Genomic DNA, 24,125 nt, shown 5'->3' on the forward strand with positions numbered 1-24,125 from the left:
TCCCTGGCACGTCAGACCTAACTTGGACACTAGATAATCTCACTCCTGAGGTTACAGAAGCTGAAGTGAGTGCCCAAGGAATATGGGTAGGCCACCAGCAATCTCTGCTGTCTTCTCGCTTCTAGCTTTGCTTATACTTGGACATTTAAGAGACAAGTTTGTGGTTATTTATATAGCAGCTGGGAAGTTGACTAAGTTTAGCCTGCCCTAGCCATGTCTAGAAAATCTAAATTAATTCTTTGCACACATGATTTAGGAGTTTGGCCTGTTGAACTTTCTCCAGCTACTTCCAACTTCTTGGCAGGTTTGTTGACCTAATTGGCATTCTCTCTGCTCCCAGGTGGGGGCTCATGGACATGCTTCCCCATCTGAAGGAACAAGTGATTAGTGAATTCCTATTAGTTGCAGGCACTGTGGGGACCATCAAAAAGAGACTAAGAAGAGCTTTGTCCTTAAGGAATTTACAAGCTCATTGAGAGGAAAGAAAGGAAACCGGGAAACATTTGAGGACAATAAAAGACACGAGACAACCCTGGACACCAAAAATCAGGGCATGAGCTGTCAGAGAGGAGTAAATCAGAGCTGCAGCTGGGAGGCCTTCTGGGGAATGCAGGACCTAGCATGGGTCTCAAAGGCAACAGCCTTTGTACGGTTTATCGTTTACTCTCAGCCAGCAGGCAGAAGGGGTGAGAGGTGGTTTCTACTTGCATCAAAACAAAATAAGGAATATCAAACCCCACAAATCATGCCATTGAAAAAAATGAGTAAGCTGGCTGGGCACATTGGCTCACGCCTGTAATCGCAGCACTTTGGGAGGCCAAGGCAGGCGGATCACCAGGTCAGGAGTTTGAGACCAGCCTGACCAACATGGTGAAACCCCGTCTCTACTAAAATACAAAAACATTAGCCAGGCTTGGTGGTGGGTGCCTGTAGTCCCAGCTACTCAGAAGGCTGAGGCAGGAGAGTCGCTTGAACCCGGGAGGTAGAGGTTGCAGTGAGCCAAGATCGCGCCACTGCATGCCAGCCTGGGTGACAGAGCGATACTCCGTCTCAAAAAAAAAAAAAAGAGTGAGCTTTGTCTGGGCAGGGCCCGGCATGGGGAGAAAGTTTTGACTGTTTCCAAGAACAGTTCTAAAGGATTCTTCCTGAAGAATCCTTTAGAATCAAATTGCTCCAGAATCAGCCATTTTCCTTGTCCAGAGGTTTTAGTGCCATGGGATGCTGTGGACTGTGTGTCCCTGGTCACCAGGAGCCAAACTCAGTTTACTCAGTTTTCACACCTTGCTGGCTAAAATTGCACGTGGAACCGGCGCTAGTGTTTATTTGCTCACTCACCGTGAGCCAGCACCGTGAGGAGCATGTGTCACAGCATTTACTTCTCACAAGCACCCCATGAGAATGGTCATCACCCCCTTTCCTAGAAGAGGGAGGGTGCAGAGAGATCTGGGGAGAGGAACCCACCTCTTCCAGGTGCCAGGCACTGGCACGTGAATGGTGGAGGGAGATTGGACCCCAAGCCCTGCGTGCATTCAGTCATTCTGCTCAGTGAAGTGTGGACAGAATTTGTTTGATGGGAGGGTAGAATTGTTCTCAAAGGGCTTGTGACACAGAAGGAAGATGTCCACATTCAGGACATGTCTAGTTCCTACCCACCTGTGATGTGTGCCTAACGGTCATCCCTCTTTTATAATTATTTTGTAAAATCTGATGACGCGGTTTTGGGCGGGGCTGCTGGAACTGGGGCATATTGTCAAGGAAGTCTATGCCAAAGACGAACAGTTTTCATCGTGGGGGCATAGAATTTTCACACATCTTCTGGAATAGATCATCTAAACTCTTTTACTCTCAGATTTTCTGTATAATTGGTAGGTGCTCAAGAGATTTGCTTTAGAAATGAACAAGCCACCTTCCTTTTGCCTGGAATGTGCATTTCTCCCACTTGCCCTTCACTGCATGAACGTCTCTCTAACCTTGACTTTCATTTATTCATTCAACAACTGTTTAGTGAGCACCTACTAGGCTCCCAGGCACTGTCTGAGGTACTGGTGACAAAGAGATGAGCCACATGTGGCCCTACTGTCAGCTCTCATGGAGGGCGCACTGTGCTGGGGACATTATCTGGAGAAGACAGGCTCCTGTGTGACAGTGATGCACCCAGGACAGGGGCACAGAAGCCTTGGGAACACCATGTAAAGTTAGAGGAAGAGGTATGGGGGGAGGGCAGAGATCAGAAGGAAGGACTGGAGGGGGCAAACCAGGAGGGCGCATTTCCAAAGCTTCACTGAGGCCTGGTCACTTGCGGCCAGCACTGCCTGCAGGCTGGACAGGTCAGGGGAGAGCTCAGAGATGACCGTGGGCCTGGAGCACGGAGGTCACTGGTGAGCTTGGCCGGCCATGGAGAGCTGAGGCAGAAGCTCCATCTCTGCAGGTGGAGGAGAGAAAGGGAGAAAGGAATTGAGACGGGAGGTGGCCCACTGCTGGATGCTTGACCGCGAAGGGGGAAGGAACAGTAGCTGGAGGGAGTGTGTTTTGGGTTTTGCCATTTTTAAGAAGGCGAGAAGAAATTAACCACTGAGTTCCTGCAGTTCCACCTCCTTAGGTCTCTGGCAGCTTGGATCACAGATGGTTTTTAAGGGCAGGTCCTGGTGGACGGGCCATTCTCCCTACTAGATGCTGCACTCTGCAGGGGCCAGGACACAGGCACCGTCATCTTTGCTGCTGTCACCCCATGCCCCAGGTTCAGCACAGCAAGGACCCACATCTGCCCTGCAAAGGCCCTCGAGGCCGCTGATGTTGGCGGCAGGGTTGGAGTAGTTAAAAGCCAGTGATTTTCAAGGTAGAAGACTCCATCCAGCTTCTGCTGGAAAACCGGTTTTTGTTAGTTGTGATTGTGTTCTGGAAAAATGGAATGTGACTTCTATGGGAGGCTCCCTAGTATCAGGAAGGAAGCAGGGAACAGGGGCGGGACGTCAAGATCTCCATGGGCTGTTTCACATCTCCAAGGCGTTTCTGTTTTCCTCAGATGTAAAGTGGGGATCTGTCTATCGTATGAGCTTTTGAGTCATTTTAAGTTATGCTTTGCTTGGAAGTTAAGAACATTCCCTGAATTTGAGAATATATATTTTCAATGACATTTTATGTAGCTGGAGGGACATGGCCCAGGGCTAGGCTGGTATGTGTGTGTGAATACATGCATACATGCACGTGAGGTTGAACCCAAAGAGGCAGGAAATAATTTTGGAAATTCCTAGAATAAAGGAAGGGGCAGATTAAATTGCTAGCATGTGGCATGAGGTGAGGAACCTGGAAGGAGCCCACAGCCGGGGTGTTTGAGTTTTCCGTTGTTTGAGAGCGCCTCGTGTGAAATTTATAGAGCAGGTGGCATTACTATTTTTATCTCTGTGGTTGAGGCTACTTGCAAAAGTGGGTAATGGTCTTGGCTAGAATTCAACACGAGAAAGGTCCATTTCCAGTGTCACCACGCAGAAAATGGTGGTGGCTCCTGTGGGCCGCTCAGACACATGATGTGATGTACAGCCCAGAGCGTTTACTGTGCCCTGGAGACTCAGCCCTTGCCTGACTCTGTGGCTGCCTTATTTATTTGGGGCCATTTCTCTCAGATCATATGCTCTAGGAACCATCATCGTGGTGACTGGCTTTGCCAAGCTGTGACTCTGAGTTGAGCCTTCTTGAAAACTAGCTTTTGCTGGAACTGCCACGGAAGATATGGTTGTGCTGAATGCCTGGGCAATGAGAAGAAATCACCTGTGTAAAAGAATGCAGTCCACACTTTGGTCTGACTTTCTCTGCATTTGTGTTCCCTGCCTCTGCAGAGGAGTGACACCCCCTGAGAGGCAGGACCGGGTCTAGGCATGTGAGAACAAGCTCCGGTCATGAGGCGACGCAGAGGCTGCGGTGGAGCTTCAGAGGGAGGGAAGCAGGGTGAAGCGTCTCTGGAGAGAGTCCCCCTGTCACTGGGGCTGCTGTGTGGAGGGCAAGTCTTGTTCCTGCCTTGGCCCTGTCTAGTTACGCAGTCGCAGTCAGCGTGGACGTGCGTTGCCAGCCTGACCGGCCGGGTGTGGGATCTCCTGAGCTACTGAGTGCAGAGTTGCCAGCGAGACCCAGAAATGGTTGTGAAACAGCTTCCACGATGGACAGTGGGCACAGGGAGGAAGGCTGGTCTTGTTCAGAAATCTGTAGCTGTTCTTTTTTTTTTTTTTTCTCTGAGATGGAGTCTCGCTCTGTCACCCAGGCTGGAGCGCAGTGGTGCGATCTTGGCTTACTGCAACTTCTGCCTCTTGGGTTCAAGCAATTCTCCTGCCTCAGCCTCCTGAGTAGCTGGGATTACAGGTGTGTGCCACCACGCCAGGCTAATTTTTGTATTTTTAGTAGAGACGGGGTTTCACCATGTTGGTCAGGCTGGTCTTGAACTCTGACCTTGTGATCTGCCCGCCTCGGCCTCCCAAAGTGCTGGGATTACAGGCGTGAGCCACTGTGCCCGGCCCAATCTAGAGCTGTTCTTATCTGTGACTTTTAATGGCCAAGAAAACATATTTCCTACTGTTGTGCAATTAGTTATTTTTTTAGGGCAATTGATGTTTCTTGCCTAACATCCACACTGTCCTCTTCTCAAGCCCTAATATTCTCTGATTTGCCTTGTAAAGGAATTTTTGTATGTTTTTTTTCTGTCTCTCCTTTACCTCTTTACCCCCCTCCTTTCCCTCTTTACCCCGTTTTAGCCAAGCAACTTCCAAATTCATCTCGCCTCCAGGAAGCATTTAAATCCCCAACACAGAGACAGTGGTGAACACTCAGGGCCCTGTGCCTTCCCTGTGGCAGCTCATGGCAGCTTTGGCGAGGTATCTGCTGGTTGAGCCTCGGTGCTTTCCAGCCTGGGTGCTGGACACGTTGTACTTTGGAGCCCCCTCCCAGTGATGGTTTAGGTCCCGGCCCTTGCTCTTTTCACATCAGCCATAGAAGTGGCTTTTGCTCTTGTGATAATCCTAAGCTGGCTGCAAAGAAGGTGTCACAGAGCCAGCTCTGCAGGCGGCGAGGAGGCCTGGAGGCCGGCAAGCCTTGAAGATGGACGGAGCAAGTAAAGGCGCCGGCCAGCAGCAAGTGAGTGGGAGGCCTGGGGACACGTCTCCATGACACAGCCTGAGGGCTGCCAGCCCCTACCAGAAACTGGGAGAGACAAGAAGGGCCCTACCCTGGAGCTTCTGTGGGAAGCGCAGCCCTGCCCACACCTAGATTTTGGACTTCTGACCTCCAGAACTGCCAGAAAATAAATGTATATTATCTCATGCCAACCAGTTCGTGGCTGTTTGTTAAGGCAGCCATAAGAAATTAATGTAAAAAGTGAGTCCCGTTTTCCAGGAAACTTTAATCAGACCAACCAATGTTAAGATATGTCAGTAAAACTACAGAACGATGGTTCTAATATAAACAATACAACTATAGAACTTTGTGGCTATGGAAAGAATTCTTCAGTATCCAAGGAGAAAAAGTCACGTGTAATGAGGAAAAATAAGACATGCTTTAGATTTCTCCACAAATACTCACTGTTGGAAGACACTGGAGAAACATATATATAAAGTGTTAAGAAAAAAAAATATGACCCAAATGCACAAAACCCAGGCAGATCATTCTTCAAGTGTAAAGGCCATGGATAGGTGCTCGCAAGCATGAAAGCCCTTGGGGAAGATGGTGTCCAACTTTGGGTGGGGCCCGTGGGAGGCTGAACAAAACCTAGCCATTGGGGAGCTGGGTGAAGTCAGAGACAGGAGGACTGGTAGGAAGGAGAGAACCTCTTTCCTTATAGAATGACTAAGCAACTGTGGGAAATATGGATATCAAAAACAAATCTTGAAAATATATAAACAACAGTGTAACCTATGGAGAGGTTGGTGGGACTCAGATTCCTGGTGACATATGTACATTCACCACCTCATCTTCCTTAATGGAAGGAAATTCTGACAGATGATAGATAAAAAATATTGGCAGGTAGGTAAAAAAGAAAGATGTTCATGCATTATGTAAAATTACAAAAGGCATATCATGAAAGTAAAAATAATGTTATAATCCAGCACTTCTTCCCATCGCTCCCTATCCTGGAGCACCCCCTGTCCCTTCCAAACGTCTTGATTTTTTTCTTTTTTTTGTGACAGAGTCTTGCTCTGTCACCAGGCTGGAGTGCAGTGGTGTGATCTCAGCTCACTGCAACCTCTGCCTCCCGGGTTCAAGCGATTTTCCTGCCTCAGCCTCCCGAGTAGCTGGGACTACAGGTGTGCGCCACCACACCCGGCTAATTTTTGTATTTTTAGTAGAGACAGGGTTTCACTGTGTTAGCCAGGATGGTCTGGATCTCCTAACCTCATGATCTGCCTGCCTCGGCCTCCCAAAGTGCTGGGATTACAGGTGTGAGCCACCGGGCCCGGCCAATTCTTGATTTTTTTAGAAGTGTGCAGAGTGGGGATCCCAAAAATATCATTCTAAGTTGCTAAATCAAGAGAAGAGGTTAAGATATATCACATAAAATTGTAAAGAAAATGACTAGAATAATTTAAAAATAGATGTAAAGCTTGCAGTTCACCAGAACAATTATTAAACACCAGAAATCTGTAAAGATGAAAAGAATAAAAGAAGAAACATTATAGCAGACAGTGTCACATAGGAAGAGATAGGATGAGGAAAAATGTGTATAATTGGATGCAAATTGATAAATTCATCTCTTAAAATAATTCAGTTTGGGGGAATGTTTAAAAAATGGTGCACGGATTCTGATATGCCTGCCCCCTTTGAGAATCAGCTTGTGGTGAGTTACTCATAACTTAGTGTTTATTATTTAAGAGCAGAAAAAGAGAGAACCCTGTCCTTCAGGAATATCTGGTTCAACCAGACTGACCTAGGGACGGATCTCCTTCACTTACTTTGACCTGTTACTGACTATTTGATACATACAAGAATTACTCAGCCTCCAACAATTTCTCTCCTGTAAAATCCATGTAAATGCAGATTTGCTTGGTGTCCTCTAAGTGGAAAAACCACACACTGATTTCCCTCTGCTCTCACACCACAACGATCAACACAGAAGACTTCCGGGACCAAATGTGTGGGGATTTCTCCTCACCAACAAACAATCGATCGGTTCTGCGACAGACACCAGCTGCGTATCCTCTAATTTAGTTCAGTTCCTACACTGTCTGCCTGGGGATGGCGTGGGACCCCAGAGTGAGGGCCCAGTCCCCCAAGACTGCCCCCAGCTTCCATGCCAGTTGCGAGCTCCGGGTCATTGCCTGTGCTTCTGATCGATCGGCTACAAATGGAAGATTTCCAGGATCCTATCCTTGGTTTGATTAATTTGCTAGATTTACTCACAGAACTCAGGAAGACACGTACACTGGTTTATTATAAAGGGCATTACAGAAGATACAGATGAAGAGATGTGTAGGGTGAGGTATAGGGGGACAGGTACAGAACTTCCGTGCCCTCCCTGTACACGCCACCCTCCGGGAACCTCAGCTGTCTGGAAATTTAATGAACCCTGTTCTTTTGGGGTTTTGTGGAAGCTTCATTATGTAGACATGATTGATGAAGCCATTGGCCATTGCTGATCAGCTTAACCTTCAGCTCCTCCCCACTCCCCAAGTTTGGGGGTGGGGCTGAAAGTCCCAGTCGTCCAATCCCGCCTTGCTCTTTCTGGTGACCAGACCCCATCCCGAATCTACCTAGGGGCTGCCAGCCATCAGTCAACTCACAGCATACAAAAACACATCACTTTGGAGATTCCAGAGATTTTAGGAGTTGTATGCCAGGAAATGGGGATGAAATCAAATATGTATTTCACAATCTTTCATGCCCTTTTGTACGTTTATGAGAAATTAGGATTAAATCTAACCCAAACTGTGGCTTTGAAACTTGGGGCTGTTGAGCATCTAATATTTGGATGAAGAACCAGATAATAAATTATTATATATAATACATTATATATATGTAAATGTATTTTTATATATGTGAGATTACATTCTATCTGAAATCAACCCAAACACCTCTGTAAAGGAGCAAGCTCTTACACATTTTCTAGGAGCTGTGTATTTGTAAATCGAAATTAAGAATAGCGCATTCATTTACTAAAACGAAGATGTTTAAAGTAACATTTATAGTCTCATTATTTAGAGTGCCTTTGCTGGCCAGGTGTGGTGACTCATGCCTGTAATCCCAGCACTTTGGGAGGCTGAGGCGGGTGGATCACTTGAGGTCAGGAGTTCAAGACCAGCCTGGGCAACATAGTGAGACCCCCATCTCAAAAAAAAAGTGTATTTAAAAAAAAAACAGTAGAGTGCCTTTGCCATTGTTTTAGATTCACTTCAAACCTTCATCCCCCAAATCTGTTTCTCTACCATTCGTAAAAGTTTTTGTGAACTTGATCTTCATTGGTCGGGAGGGAATTCTCCGAAGTCACAAAGTAGCTTTTCTTTTGAGAAAACAGGGGTGTCACCACAGGTTACAGCACTGCCCCTGGAAGATGCCCAGGACTGTCGTTCATTCCTCTCCACTATTTCCATGGCCTCCTGTAGGGGAAGGGGCAATGGCACTTAGTAGATCAGGGAAGTAGGAGCCTGACAGTTTCTGCCAACAGCTCGAAAACTGTGTGTGCAGAACCTACACACAGCTGGTTTGTGTGCACAGACTGCATTATTCTTGCTTATTATTTTGGAATCTGTTATCTTTGTACCAAGGGCAAAACGAGTGTCTTTGATTTTACCTTTGCAAATAATTTTGTTGTCGATTCCACAAATGTGTGAGTGTCGGCCGGGCGCGGTGGCTCACGCCTGTAATCCCAGCACTTTGGGAGGCCGAGGAGGGCGGATCACAAGGTCAGGAGATCGAGACCATCCTGGCTAACACGGTGAAACCCCGTCTCTACTAAAAAATACAAAAAAATTAGCTGGGCATGGTGGCGGGAGCCTGTAGTCCCAACTACTCTGGAGGCTAAGGCAGGAGAATGGCGTGAGGCCAGGAGGCGGAGCTTGCAGTGAGCTGAGATAGAGCCACTGCACTCCAGCCTGGGTGACTGAGCGAGACTCTGTCTCAAAAAAAAAAAAAAAAAAAAAATGTGTCAGTGTCTACTGTGTGCCTGGCCCTGTTACAGGCATCCATGGCAGACAGAGCAGCAAACAGCAAAAATCCTTGCCAGAGGGAGGCTTCACGCTGGTGGGGCGGAGGCAGCAGGAGCTGTCGGGACCCCGTGAATGGCATGATTGCGCTCCGGGCCCAGGCAGTGGCTGAGTTGGTTACAAGAATGCGCTCGGAGTCTGACTCTGGGTTCCAGCCTCAGCTCTGCCACTTACCCTTGTAGAGTTGAGCAAGTCAGACTCTCTGCACCTCAGTGTTTCCATCTGTGACGTGGAGTGAGGACTGTGCTGCCCTCAGAGCTCTGTTATGAGGTTGAAATAAGCTAATGGATATAAGAAGCACGTACAGCAGTGCCCAGCCCACTGCAGGCGGTGTTCAGTGTCTGCTGTCACTGTTATGTGAAAGGTGTGGTGTTATGGGAGGGAAAGGGATGCACAGGCCGGCAGGAGACTGGGAACAGCAGTTCTCCCAAAGGGCCAGCCAGGGTCAGCTTCGTGGAGAAGGTGGCGTTGAAGGAAGCCTGGAAGGGAGCGATGGGCCGTGCCACATGGACCTGGACCTGGGTATCCTGGGGAAGAGCCCCCACCCCAGCAAGGTGGCCAGGGGAAAGGCCCTGCCGCTGGGGGATGTCTGGGGCATTCACGGAGTGGCCTGGTGGTCAGCGTGGCTGGGAGGAGTGATGTCAGGGCATGGCGAGTGACTCAGCAGGCCATGTGAGGACTTCGCCAGTTACTCTGGATGATGTGAGAGCCATGGGAGGTGGAGGGCTGACTCCCTCTGACTTAACTGTAATAGGACTGTGGTGGCTGCTGGTTGGAAGTAGGCCTAGGAAGGAAGCAGGGACACCAGTGAGGACGAGGAGGGGATGACAGTGGTGTGGACCCCCACAGTCTCCTTGGAGGAGGTGAGGGGTGGGCAGGTGTGGGCCAGAACCTGAAGGTGGAGCCCTCGGGACCTCCTGGTGGCTGGATGTGGGCCATGAGGGGAAGGAAGCCCTAGGGATCACCTCCGGCATGGCCTGGCCTGGCCTGACCTAATGGAGCTGCTGTCTACCGAGATGGTCAAGTCCACCAGGAGAGCAGGGGTGGGGGCAGCTGGAGCTCAATTCGGGACGTGCCAGGCATGAGATGATGTCCCATCTCAAGATGTTTCCTGGACCTGCTGTAACTAAGTACACAAACTGAGAGCTTAAAACAACAGGAATGGGCCAGGTGCAGTGGCTCATGCCTGTAATCCTAGCACTTTAGGAGGCCAAGACGAGAGGATCACTTGAGCCCGGGAGTTCAAGACCAGCCTGGGCAACATAGTGAGACCCCATCTCTACAAAAAATAAAAATAAATTAGCCAGGCATGGTGGTGCATGCCTGTGGTCCCAGCTACTTCGGAGGCTGAGGTGAGAGGATCCCTTGAGCCCAAAGTTTGAGGCTACAGCAAGCGATGATTGTGCTGCTGTACTCCAGCCCGGGTGACAGAGTGAGACACTGTCAAAAAAAAACCCAGGAATGTATTCTTTCACAGTTCTAGAGGCAAGAAGTCTGAAATCAAGGTGTTGGTGGGGCCATGCATCCTCTGAGACTCCAGGTGGAGCCGTCCTTTCCTCTTCCAGCCCCTGGCCATGGTTGTCAGTCCTTTGGCATTCTTGTGGCTCCGTCACTCCCATCCCTGTCTCTGCTGTTACTTGGCACCCCCCGTGTGTCTGCTTTCCGTGCATTTTCGTCTCCCTGGAAGGATGCCTGTGATACTGGATTAGAGCTCACCTCCGTGGTCCTCACCTTCACTTGATTATCTCTGTAAAGACCTTTTTTTCCAAATAAGGGCACATTCACAGGTGCAGGGGTTAGGAACTTGAGCATCTCTTTTTGGAAAACACATCTCAACCCATAAAAGATGACTATTAGCCAGCCAGGGAAAGGTGTTGAATAGGTAGAGCACAGAGTGCATGTGCAGGCCAGGCTGAGAGGTACACTTGGGGGTCGTCAACATGTGGATGGCATTTAAAGCCTTGAGACTCAGTGGGGACCCCAAGGGTGTGAGTGGATGGATCCCAGAAGTGATTCCTGAGCTGAGCCCCGGGAAAGTTCAGCAGGGTGGGGAGATGAGAAGCACCTGTCCGTGAGACTAAAGTGAGGAGTCAGAGAAGGAGGAAATCAGGAAAGTGTGGGGCCCCGGGATCCAGAGTGAAGAATATTTCCAGGAAGAGGGAGCGAGACTGAGTCAGATCCTGCTGATGGGTCAGCTCAGAGACAAACACTGGACCCAGCTAAACTGAGGTCCTTGGCAAAATTATTTTATAATTGTTGATAAGATAATCCTAGGCAAAAACTTGCCTATTTTGATTTTTCTTTTTTGAGATGGAGTATCGTTCTGTCACCCAGGCTGGAATGCAGTGGTGCGATCTCGGCTCACTGCAACCTCTGCCTCCTGGGTTCAAGCAATTCTCCTGCCTCAGCCTCCCAAGTAGCTGGGACTACAGGCGTGTGCCACCACGTCTGGCTAATTTTTTGTATTTTTAGTAGAGATGGGGTTTCACCGTGTTAGCCAGGATCCACCCACCTCGGCCTCCCAAAGTGCTGGGATTACAGGCGTGAGCCACTGTGCCCATCCGATTTTGATTTCTTTAGTCTATAGCTTTTTAAACCTGTTTTTCAACCTTTTGGGCTATATCTACGTGGTCTGTGTTTATTTCTAAAAGAAGTGTTCATTCTGTAAACAACTGGGCATGTGTCTGGACTTGGGATAGATGCTGGGCATAAAATGATAAGTAACATACACACCTGCCCTGAGACATCGTTCACTGGGGAAGATGAGTGAAACAGTGGGATACAGGGCAACAGCCCAATAGCATTGGTCCCTAGGGGACTGCAGATTAAAACCACAGTGAAATACCTTTCCACACCCATTAGCATGGTTCACATTGAAAAGACCAACACCGCCAAATTTGGGGGAGGATACAGAGCAAATAAACCAAATGGCCCATGGACCCATCGCTCATGGGAATATAACTTGGTGGACCCACATAGCAGACCTGTTCAGCAATTTTCTTTAAAACAGTAAAAATGTATCTAGTCGGCTGGGCGCGGTGGCTCACGCCTGTAATCCCAGCACCTTGGGAGGCCGAGGCGGGCGGATCACGACTTCAGGAGATGGAGACCATCCTGGCTAACACGGTGAAACCCCGTCTCTACTAAAATTACAAAAAATTATCCGGGCTCGGTGGCGGGCACCTGTAGTCCTAGCTACTCAGGAGGCAGAGGCAGGAGAATGACGTGAACCTGGGAGGCAGAGTTTGCAGTGAGCCGAGATCATGCCACTGCACTCCAGCCTGAACGATAGAGCGAGACTCCATCTCAAAAAAAAAAAAAAAGAGTATCTAGTCTATGATCCAAAAAGTTTCACTCCTAGGTATTTACCCAAGAGAAATGAAAATATATGTCTGCAAAAAGACCTGTACAGTGTGTCCATAGCTGTCTTATTCATAGTAGCCTCAAAATGGACACAACTCAAGGGCCCGTCAAAAGCAGAGGCAAATCATGGTGTGTCCCTGCATAGTGAAGAGAAACAAAGGGCTGATGCAACATGAGGACGTCTCAAAGACAAGTTGCACTTAAGAAGCTATGCTAAAAAAACAAACACACAGAAGCCTACATCATTACGTTTATAGAATGTTCAAGAACTGATGAAACCAGTCCATGGTCACAAAAGCCAGAAAGTGGTTGCTTCTGGGGACCAGAAGGGAAAGGGGCATAAAGGAACCTTTTGAGGTGAATAGAAGTTTCTGCATCTTGGTTTGGGACACATGCCAAAACTCACCAGGCGCACATTTAAGATCTTGCATTTTTATTATATGCAAATTATATCTCAAATAACCTAAAAAACAATGCTTGTGACAGGCGTTCCCAGGTGCCGTGCATGGAGGTGAGGGGCCACCACATGCCAGGAGGAGGCTGGGAGGCATCCTGGGGAGGGGAGGTCACGTTGGATCGGGGTTTCCAGGCGAGATTTGGAAAAGCAAGGGGAGGGTGAGCCCAGTGGAGGGCTAAACCTGGCCGAAAGCCCAGAGATAAGAAAGAGCTCAGCCTTGGTTTCAAGCACCAGCGGCCTAAAAAGGAAACCCAGTTATTTAACAGAATCCATTCTGTTATAAGGCTCAGTGTGTACCTGAGACAGGACCATTTTCCCCTCTCCAGTGCAAGCTTCTTCATGGACTTTCTTCAGATTTCAATTTTATAATAGCTTTTTCTATTCTCCTCGTCAGTATACTTTTTTTTGTTCCAACTGATAAATTATTCTTGCTACTTAGTTTTAAAAACATTATTCAAGAGTATTGCCTTATTAAAATAACTTGATGCTTTCTATTTTTTTTTTTTCTCCTTAAAACATAAAAGCTACAGATTCTCGTTGACACTGGAAGCAGTAACTTTGCCGTGGCAGGAACCCCGCACTCCTACATAGACACGTACTTTGACACAGAGAGGTAAGCGCTGGCCCCTTGGCTGGTGTGCTGGGCCGGGGCACTGCACGATCAACATGCTTCAAAATGCACCAGAGTATGACAGCCAGAAAGCTGTTTCATTTTAAGGGGGATACCGATATGTATGTGTATGTATACACACATGTGGACATGTGTATGCATATGTACATGTTCATTCCATCCACAAATCCACAGCAGGAGTCTCCTCATAGCCTTCACGCATTTACATGAGATTCATTTTCTAAAAATCCAAGTCAAACACAACTCCTTTAGTTATCCCAAGTCGCAGGGAGCTTGTGACCCTTTGGTGTTTATTGCAGCAGCTTTAGTTCTGCAGTGGAGGTGGGCTGGAGCAGGGGACAAGGTCTTGGGAGTCTGTGAGGCCACTCTGGCCGAGGGTGTGGGTTTGCTTCCTCAGCTGAAGGGAAACATGGAAACCCACCTTCGCATAGTTCAGTAGGGGTTACGGTGTGGTTCATGGAAGCCATTTCTGTGGGTTGGTTTGCAATACTCATTTGGAAGAGTGAGTTTTGTGAGCACAAAGTATTAAGGGCCAAGACTGGGGTTGCACATGAGCAATTATGGGGTGGAGTTGAGAAAAAAAAGTGGAGCCTGATGGAGGTCTCTGGAATAGAACAAGCCTTGCCCATGCAGGCTTCCGAGCAGCCCTGGGTGGGGTTGTGGGGAGGCCCCCAGGGGCTTGTGGCAGCCTTCAGCTCTGCGGGAGCCCATGGGGTCTAGAGTCACCGCCCTCTGTGAACTGGAAGCTGCTCTAATGCTGTGCACGTTTTGATGCCACAACTATTTTTACGATTCTGAAATTTAAATTCAACAGACAGCCACGTAAATTTAAATTCAACGGACAGAACAGGTAAATTTAAATTCAACGGACAGAACAGGTAAGCTGACATGCTGGTTTGTTTTTTAGGGTCACGAACCATCTAGAGGCTCGGAACTGTCACATTGGGTTTCCCTACTGTAAATTCTTTTCCTGACTTCCCTTTCTCACTTTCCTTATCCTCAGTGTTTTGTTCTGAGAAATAAAGGCCAGCTCTAGTTGGGGACAAAAGGAGGGGGAAAGAATAGCTGAAGTCTTCTGAAAATGCCAGGCAATTTAATAAAGCAAGATGATTTGCTGTGTATGAAAGAAAGCATAGAGGAAACCCTGTATATCTATTCTACCTACACCACATCCTGGGCTCCACTTTGGTGCCATAAATGATGGGGCCTCCTGCACGTATGGCTGCAGCTGCTTGCTGGGGAGAGAGCTGTGGTGGCCAGTGCTCTATGAGGCTTCAGAAAAATATGGCTGGCCCCTCCCTCAAGGAACCTATAGCTTGGTTTATGGCTTCATGTGTTGGTAAGCTTTCTTCATTGATATTCCTGGATACAACTCCTGCCTATGATCACTATGTGTCCAGCTGTTGCTATAACCACAAACGTGTGTAGAAGTCGTGGTGGTGTTGCTCTCTGTGTGTGCAGCAGAGGTTTGGTTTACGATGGCTTATGCTGCCCCTTCCCACTCAGATCTGCAATCCATCCAAGTCCTCAGTCCCCAAACAGCCCTCACCTCCAACTGTTCACTCTGGACTGCTCATCATGGAACAGGACTTGGAGTTGGTCCAAACCCCTCATTTTGATTCCTGCGGCACAGGAGTTCAGAGAGACAGGGGACTTGCCCAAGTTCAAGCTTTGAGGCCAGCAGTCCCCAAACCTTCAGCCAACACCTGCTTTTTATAACAAGTGCTTTGTCATTCCCTGAAGTAAATGCAAAGGTCATATGACTTATCTACATACACAGCTCAAAGTGCCCTGACGTAATATGGGGGGAATACAAGGGAAGTAATGTATAACCGGCTAATCAGTACCTCAGTACGTGAACACTCCGGCTCCGTGGTGCTGGTAGACCACACAGTAGGCAGATGCTGGAGGTGAGTTAACGTCACCATGGACATGTACACCCAGTGTAGACTGATCAAGGCAAGCTGACTTAGACTCACACACCCCAAGCAGCTCAGCTTGCTGTCTTAGACTGTTGTGCTGCTATAAAAGAATACCCAAGGCTGGGGAGTTTATAAAGAAAAGAGGTTTATTTGGCTCTTGGTTCTGCAGGCTGTTCAAGAAGCATGGTGCCAGGCTCTCAGGCTGCTTCCAGTCATGGTGGAAGGTGAAGCAGAGCCAGTGTGCAGAGATCACATGGGAGAGAGGAAGCAAGGGTAGGGGAAGGACGTGCCAGCCTTTTTTTTAGCAATCGATCAGCCCTCCCTGGAGCTAACAGAGTGAGATCTCAGTCATTATTATGGGCGAGGCACAAAGCCATTCTTGAGAGATCCGACCTCACCACCCAAACACTTTCCACCAGGCCCCACTTGCTACACTGGGGATCAAATTTCAACATGAGAATCGGAGGGGACAGATATCCAAACTCTATCAGTTGCTGATATGATTTTCCAGAATGGAAAAGAATCTTAGGAAAGTTCCAAGAAAAACAGAAAGAGAATCAGCTTCCCTGGATTTCCATAGTAGCAAATATGCAATGTATACTAAACCTGTGTAGAAAAGATGGTATGCACATGTGAATGGGAGGTGCATTCTATGCTCATATGATCCAGCAGATTTCACCCATGTTGATGCCCAGCGCGACTTTGGAAAGTGGTGTGGGACGGGAACAATACTTCATTTTGCATGACTGCCCTTCACATTCCAGGATAACCAGCATGCTTATCAAACACACCCCCAAAGTTTCCAAAACTTCCCCTAGGGGACAGGACCTTCCCCATTGAGAACCGGTTATCTGAATAGTCCCTGATGGTCCCAGCCCTGTGTTGTTTCCACTGCTGGGCTCTAGTCTGTATGACACGTTTTCCACATTTCCCCCTCACTGGGGCTCAGCACACGGGGGCAGAACCAACACACGTGGAGCTTGCATTTCCTCATTTAGCAATTCTTTCCCCCTTAGAATAGGTGTTTCTCTCATCATCTGTAGATGCAAGATACAATAGAAAGAAGCAGTAAAGCACAGTAAAGTCAAGGTTAGGGTGATGTGGATGGTTACTTTCCAGATTTAAAGGGAACCACGCAAGTCAAGCCCTGTGGATGGCTACTTTTTTCATGGCAGATAAATAGCAGTTCTGTGGCAGCCGCTCATCGCCAGAGTCCATCAAGGTCAAAGTATGCTTCTCAATCCACACATCCTTTCACTATGCAGAGGCAATTGTTGAAACCTTCAAGGGTAAATAATACTCTGCATTATCAAGACTATGTGCAATATTTCATCAACCGTAGACAACCCAGCATCTTTCTCAGCTCCCTTCAACTGTGTTCAGTGTTTGGTTGAGCTGTGGTTCTCTTTCAGGCTACCGTGGGACACATCTCTCTTACTTACCTGCTAGCCCTGTTTTGCATTCAAGTGGCAGATGGTTCCTGTTTTCCATCCTTTGGGCTTCTCTAGTCCATATGCGTTTGATGAATATGAAAACTGGGATCATCCAGAACTCATTTGATGACTAAGCCTTCCCTCCTGCTAATCTCACAAGATAATTCAGGATTTCTTGCCACCATTCTGACCACTCAAGGTTCTGATCTGTTTCTTCTTTTGTGGGTAAATAAAAAGAGAAAGAACACACCAGTGTCTGGGGAAAGCCCCTCAATGGTTGGTTTCACCCCATTGCCACTTCCACCATTCAAATTCAGCGTACCTTCCTTATTTGCGAGTACTGCAGAGACTGACTTATTACATATAACACATCACTCACCTTTTGGGTGTCTACCCTGGTACCGCCTTTCTTTTCAAGAGACCATTCTTCAACAGAACTGTAAGGTTTCTTCTTGGCTGAATCAGATGTGACGCATCCCACTTCTGCGTTTGAGGCGAGTTCTATTCCTTCAGCTGCATCCCTGCTACCATGCTTGCTTTGCAGATTAAATTCTTAGATTGATATTAACTTGTTTCCTTTTATCTGCTTTTTACATGCTTTATTATGGTTGATATGCTTTATGATTGAAAGATATGAATATTTTCTTTCAATGTCAATTATGTATAATTAATTTGTCTAATGCTTTCATGTAACTTTAGAGTTGGCCTAAGTTATACTTTCAACCATTGTATTTGATGGGAGCCAAGAGACTGTCCTTTTGCCTTCTCAATTTTTGACAAAGGTTTCTTTTCTGAGCTGCAGCTCTCTGCCCTGTGATGTGTCTGTATTTGCTTGTGCTTCTGATCTCTCTTAGTTATAATAAGGTTCTGGTTGGGTTTGTCCGCCTCTGATTCACGTCCTCAGTCTTTGGATATTCAGGTCTAATGCTTCCTGAAACATGTTACAGTAATTGGAGATTTGGCGTGGGGTTCTTTGACAAGATCTCTTTGATTTATGGAATGAGATGTCAGGCTACCATTAGTCATTTGTGAGCTCGTCTTTATCAGAATCCATCTTTTCATGGTGGTGAATGTTCCAGTGAGTTACTATAGAGCAAAAAAAGAAAAAAAGAAAAGAAAAGATCATGTATTTTTTAAATGTACATCTTTTTTAGCCAATAAAATCTCACCTCCAGCTAGTTGGCTTGAAGAGAGATCCAGTATACTCATCCCTTGACCCTCCACGAATCTATTCAGGAGATTAAGTATATTTCCATTAAAATGTCTCCTTACTTCTGTACTATATCCGGGTTGAAGCTCACAGAGCAAGAGACCAATTTATTTTCCTCAACTAATGTTTGTAAGGGACTTCTTTAAGGAGGCTAAACTGGATACAGACCAAATGGCTTTCCATTCAATGAGGACAGATATTTTTACCTGATTATTGAGATCATTTCTCAAGCATGTCCATCATTTGCCTGGTAGAAGGGGACTTGCTGTTTTGGAGCCTGTGAGCATTTAACGTTATTGAGGATGTTGATGAACCACCAGGCTGGGCAGGCTGAGCTGACCCTGAACCTAAGGGGGTCTCATGCATTCAGGTCTGGTGACTTCGAGAATCACAGAAGATTAAGAGGGGCATCTGGTCACCTGGGCCAGGACAGTAAGCCCACTGGTAGATTTCAGACCCTGAGAGCCCCAGGGAAGTCCTGAGCAGAATTCTTTAGGAGACTCAGCATTCCCTGGGTCGAATGACTTAGGAGAACCAGAGCTGACCCAAGGATTGAACTCTAGAATTCTGCACATCCACCTTCTCTTTTCGTGTTCTCTGCAACCAACAGCAGGTTTCTTTTGAAATAATAAAATGTTCTGTAGCTCTTTTCCCCTCAGTTCAATTGATTTCACTTTTTAATCCTGCATTCCCTGAGCACTCTTATCAGAGGCAGAACATCTTCTGAATTTGGTTCAAAGTGTTTTTATTACTGTGAGCGGGCTTTTTCCTGGCCACCCACATCCCTGATTGATTGATGTTTCTGAGCACCCAGAATGGACATTGCCAAGGAGAAGCCCATCCAGGTTTCTTGCTCCATGTATTTAATTATTGTGCAGAGCAATTGAGAGCCAAAGCATTTTAGTCGCAAGAGGTGGGACGTTAGAAAATGAAGATGAAGGCATGTTTTTCATTTAAAGTGCTGGAAACTCTACGCTAATAATAACCCCTAGAGTCACTTATGAATGATTCTTCTCTGGGGTTTTACTCAGAGGTTTAGTTCAAGGAACCCAGAGAATATGAATATGAACTGAGAATTACCTTTTTTTTTTTTTTTAACATTATCTAGGACTGTGCTTTCTACAAGGCTAGCCACAAGTCACATGTGGCTATTTAAATTTAAATGAACGTTAAATAGAAGTTCAGTCTTTCAGTTGCACTATAATCGCATTTCAAGTGTTCATTAGTCACAAGCGGCCAGCGTATTGGGCAGAATATTTCTGTCGTCACAGGAGGTTCTGTTGGACAGTGCTGGTGCAGGGCAGAGAGGAACTCTGCCGTTTAGACACCGGTTGCACAAGAGCTTGAAGCGTCACCACCTCTCCTTGACCTCCTTAGCTGAGACACCCCACACACACTTGCTCCTTTCATGGGGTGGTTGGACTTTAGAATGAGACAGCTTTAGATTCAGTAAGAGTAGCTCCATAGGAGCATTTTCCAGAAAACAAACAAACAAACAAAAACATCCTGATGATATGCTTTGGGTGCAAATCTCATGTTGAAATGTGATTCCCAGTGTTGGACCTGGGGCCTCAGTGGAGGCATTTGGGTCATGGGGACAGATCCCTTATGAATGGCTTGTTGCTCTCATCAAGGTGATGAGTGAGTTCTTGCTCCGTTAGTTCACATGAGAGCTGGTTGTTTAAAGGAGCCAGGCACCTCCTCCTCTCTCTCTTGCCCCAGCTCTCACCATGTAATGTACTGTGTCCCCCTTCGCCTTCCACCTTGAGTGGAAGCTTCCTGAGGCCTCACCAGAAGCAGATGCCAGCAACATGCTTCATGCACGGCCTACAGAACCATGAGCCAAAATCATACCTCTTTTCCTTATGAATTATTCACCCTTGGGTATTCCTTTATAGCAATGCAAACATGGCCTAACAGACTGGAATTTTTTTTTTTTTTTTTTTTTTGAGACAGAGTCTCGCTCTGTTGCCCAGGCTAGAGTGCAGTGGCGCGATATCGGCTCACTGCAAGCTCCACCTCCCGGGTTCATGCCATTCTCCTGCCTCAGCCTCCCGAGTAGCTGGGACTACAGGCGCCCGCCACCACACTTGGCTAATTTTTTGTATTTTCAGTAGAGACGGGGTTTCACCGTGTTAGCCAGGATAGTCTCGATCTCCTGACCTCATGATCCACCTGCCTCGCCTCCCAAAGTGCTGGGATTACCAGACTTGAATTTTCTAATAATAACTCATAGCCTGAAAAAAGGCAGCAAATGATTAATTATAATAATAGCAGCTATTTTGTGGCATATCTCCTGTGTTCCAAGCTTTTGTTCTACATGCTTTACAATATTAACTCTTTTAATCTGCGTAATTAACTTCACGAGGGATGGTATTATATTATCACCATTTTTTAGTTGAGGAAACTGAGGCATAGAGAAATAAATAACTTGGCCCTGGGTCACACAGCTAATAAAGGATTGAACTCATATTTGAACCCAGGCAGTATAATTCCAGCTGCCTCTGCTGTCTCTGGAAATGACACCAAAATATCCAGAGTGCTCCCTCTGTAAGGAGACCAGCAACCTGAGCAGGAAACTAGAGAAGACATGCTAAATAGATATGCAGGCTGGTTCAGGTTCTTACTAACACTACAAATTCTACAGTTTTCTATAGCCTGGACAGAGTGAAACTAAACTTTTCAAAAGGAAGTCATAGCATTTTAGACTGTTTAGGAAAGATACAATTACTCTACCAGGGCCGGGCAAGGTGGCTCATGCCTGTAATCCCAGCACTTTGGGAGGCTGAAGCAGGTGGATCACCTGAGTTCAGGAGTTTGAGACCAGCCTGACCAACATAGTGAAACCCCATCTCTACTAAAAATACAAAAATTAGCTGGGCATGGTGGCATGCGCCTGTAATCCCAGCTATTAGGGAGGCTGAGGCAGCAGAATCGCTTGAACCCAGGAGGCGGAGGTTGCAGTGAGCTGAGATGGCACCATTGCACTCCAGCCTTGGTGACATAGCGAGACTCCATCTCAGCAACAACAAACGATTACTCTACCAGACCAGGTAGTATGGTTTGGCTGTGACCCCACTCAAATCTCATCTTGAATTGTAGCTCCCATAATTGCCATGTATTGTGGGAGGGACCCAGTGGGAGATAATTGAATCAAGGGGGCGGTTTTCCCCCATACACTGTCTTCGTGGCAGTGAATAAGTTTTACGAGATCTGATGGTTTTATAAGGAGAAATCCCTTTCACTGGCTTTCATTTCTCTCTTCCCTTACCCATGTAAGACATGCCTTTCACCTTCCACCATGATTGTGAGGCCTCCCCAGCCACGTAGAATTGTGAGCCCATTAAACTTCTTTTTCTTTATAAATTACCCAGTCTTAGGTATGCCTTTATCACAGTGTAAAAACAGACTAATACACCAGGAGTTGGCAAACTCTAGCCCATGAGCCAAATCTGACCTGCTGCCTGTTTTAGTAAATAAAGTTTTATCAGAACACAGCCATGCAGCTATGCAAGTTTACTTACACATTGTCTGTGGCTGCTTCCACATTACGTTTGAGAGCTGAGTAGTTATCACAGAGATCCCATGGCCTACAAACCTAAAACGTCTATTATTTGTTTCTTTATGGAAAGAAATTGCCAACCTCTGTTCTAGATCGTATTCTCCAAGCATTTCAAGATAATTAGTCTTTGTATATTTCTGAACTTGAGGAATGAACCCAAATTGTCAAAATGGACTGAATAATTCAGTATTTTTATTGCTATTCAACATAAGCGTGTTCATCTCCTCCCATGTGGCAGGCACATCTGAATTTATATTGGCACTAACACTTGGCATTCCGCCAATCTTCAAATACCCCATTTCAAAGACCTGACTGCATGTTACCTGGGTAATTTCTGGTGGATCCCTTAGTGCTCTAAGGACCCTCTGTGGTCACTTTTCTGTTTTTGTACCTGCCCATTGTCGGGAGATCTGTGCACAGAAAACATTCACTGAATGCCTCTCTTACTTTATGATCACAGTGGAGTGAACCAAGATAGTAGGCAAATATTAAAAGCCAACCATCTTTATATTCTGTACCCCATTATGAAGTTAGAATCAGCTGTTTCCCCCAAATCCGTTTGCCAGACCTTCATAAAATAACATATTTCTCCTGATTATAAAAATAATGCATACAAACATGGAGGGACCTAACCACAAGAACAGGAGTCCTCCCACCTCCAATCCTGCCACCCCAGCTGGCCACTGTTAATATTTGAGTGTAATAAATAGTTTTGAAGGAGAGTCTGTCTCATTGACGTATTTTTCTTTTAACTTTTTCTCTACATCATTTAAAATTTCTTAGAAAAAGAAACATTTTTCCCTTGGCACATAATAGCGCATCATATGGATATGCTGTAATTTACTGAACTGTTTCCTTGTTACTGAGCATTTGGATGGTTTCCAGCTGTTTGCTGTTATACATAAAACATCACGACCATCCTGGCACATGAACCTCTGTCTGCTTCCTGGGTGTCTCCTTAGGGTCAGAGTCTCAGAAGTGCAGTTACTGAATTAAAGATAGTTAACATTTTTGATGCTTATGAGATATACCAAGAATGAGTTAATGAATAAAAGGCCAGATAGGGTGGCTCATGCCTGTAATCCCAGCATGTTGGGAGGCTAAGGTAGGAGGATTACTTGAGCCCAGGAGTTTGAGGCTAGCTCGGGCAACATAATGAGACCCTGTCTCGGCAAAAAAAGAAAGAAAAATATTAGTTGGGCTTGATGGTGTGCACCTGTAGTCCCAGTTACTCAGTAGGCAGAGGTGAGAGGATCTCCTGAGCCCAGGAGTTCAAGGCTACAGTGAGCCATGATTGTGCTATGGCACTCCATCCTGGATGACAGAGCAAGACCTTTTCTTTAAAAGAAATAATAAATGAATGAATGAATGAATGAACGAATGATCATGTCATCTCCAAACTTCTTTACTGACCTTAAGCAAGACTGCACTAGTTCATGTAATCCCACAACAAAGACTTATTAACACGTGTTAATGTTCACAGACTGATTATTAAAACAGAGTGAAATCAAGCCTGCAGGCGAGGATCGCTTTAGTATGATCTACTGGGTGATTTGATATTTAGCTTAGAATCGTGATCGTTTTCTTAGGAGGAGCATGGTTTGAGTTCATAGACATTTGCCTAGAGATGTTTCTTAGGTTCCTTCCTATATTCCAGCAGTTTTCAAACTCAAATGGGCATAGGAATGACCTTACAGGGTGGGACTCCCCAGGGCCATGACACCTGCTGTCCTCTCTCCACAGTGCTCTACCCCTAGAGAGCCCCAGGTCTCACTGTCTTCATTCAGGTCTCATGCAGACATGGTTGGATCCAAGAGTTCTCTCCAACCGCTGGGTCACTTGAGGTCCCCTTGCCTGCTTTGTTCCCTGGGTGGCTCTCGTCCCCATAACCACCATTCCCGCATTCATTATCTCTCCTCACTGCAGCATAAACTGAGGGGGCAGGACTTTCGTCTGATCTTGTGAATGTCGTTCTGCGTCAGTAGCTCTTACCTCCAGGGCCACGTGAGTGTCAGGCTCTCGGTCATGTCACAGTGATTCATGTTCTGGCATGCCATTAGCGTCACTGCCCATATTTTGGTGAGAGTATAATCACCTTTGGGGCATTGAGGGAGAACCTTGAGAAGGACCTGTGACATGAAGGACCTGGGCTTCAGCAGGTAGGGCTTGGTCATTATTTGTCACATGAGTTGTATGTGTGAACCTGAACTCCAGCTGCTGCGGGCACAGGCTGGTGGAGCCTCCCTCTGGGATGCCGGCACCTACCCGTGTCACACAGCAGGAGCGCAGCAGCCCTGCAAAGCCGGAGGGCCAGGCAGGTGCCAGATTGGGTTGTGTCCTTCAAAGGGTCGTGTCCTACGGTGGCCAAGCA

General features: G+C 46.7%; 1 protein-coding gene across 3 annotated transcripts in view; it reads left to right on the forward strand.

Moving 5' to 3' along the window:
• BACE2 (beta-secretase 2) overlaps positions 1-24,125 on the forward strand; it is a 109,130-nt gene that overhangs the window by 44,977 nt on the left and 40,028 nt on the right. For all 3 annotated transcript variants that reach the window (XM_001171642.7, XM_024352386.3, XM_024352385.3), the window contains exon 2: positions 13,521-13,609. In XM_001171642.7, coding sequence (XP_001171642.1) covers positions 13,521-13,609 — 89 coding nt within the window. The remainder of the gene's footprint in view (positions 1-13,520; positions 13,610-24,125) is intronic.

Source organism: Pan troglodytes, chromosome 22 (assembly GCF_028858775.2).
Source record: "Pan troglodytes isolate AG18354 chromosome 22, NHGRI_mPanTro3-v2.0_pri, whole genome shotgun sequence".
Taxonomy (NCBI): Eukaryota; Metazoa; Chordata; class Mammalia; order Primates; family Hominidae; genus Pan; species Pan troglodytes.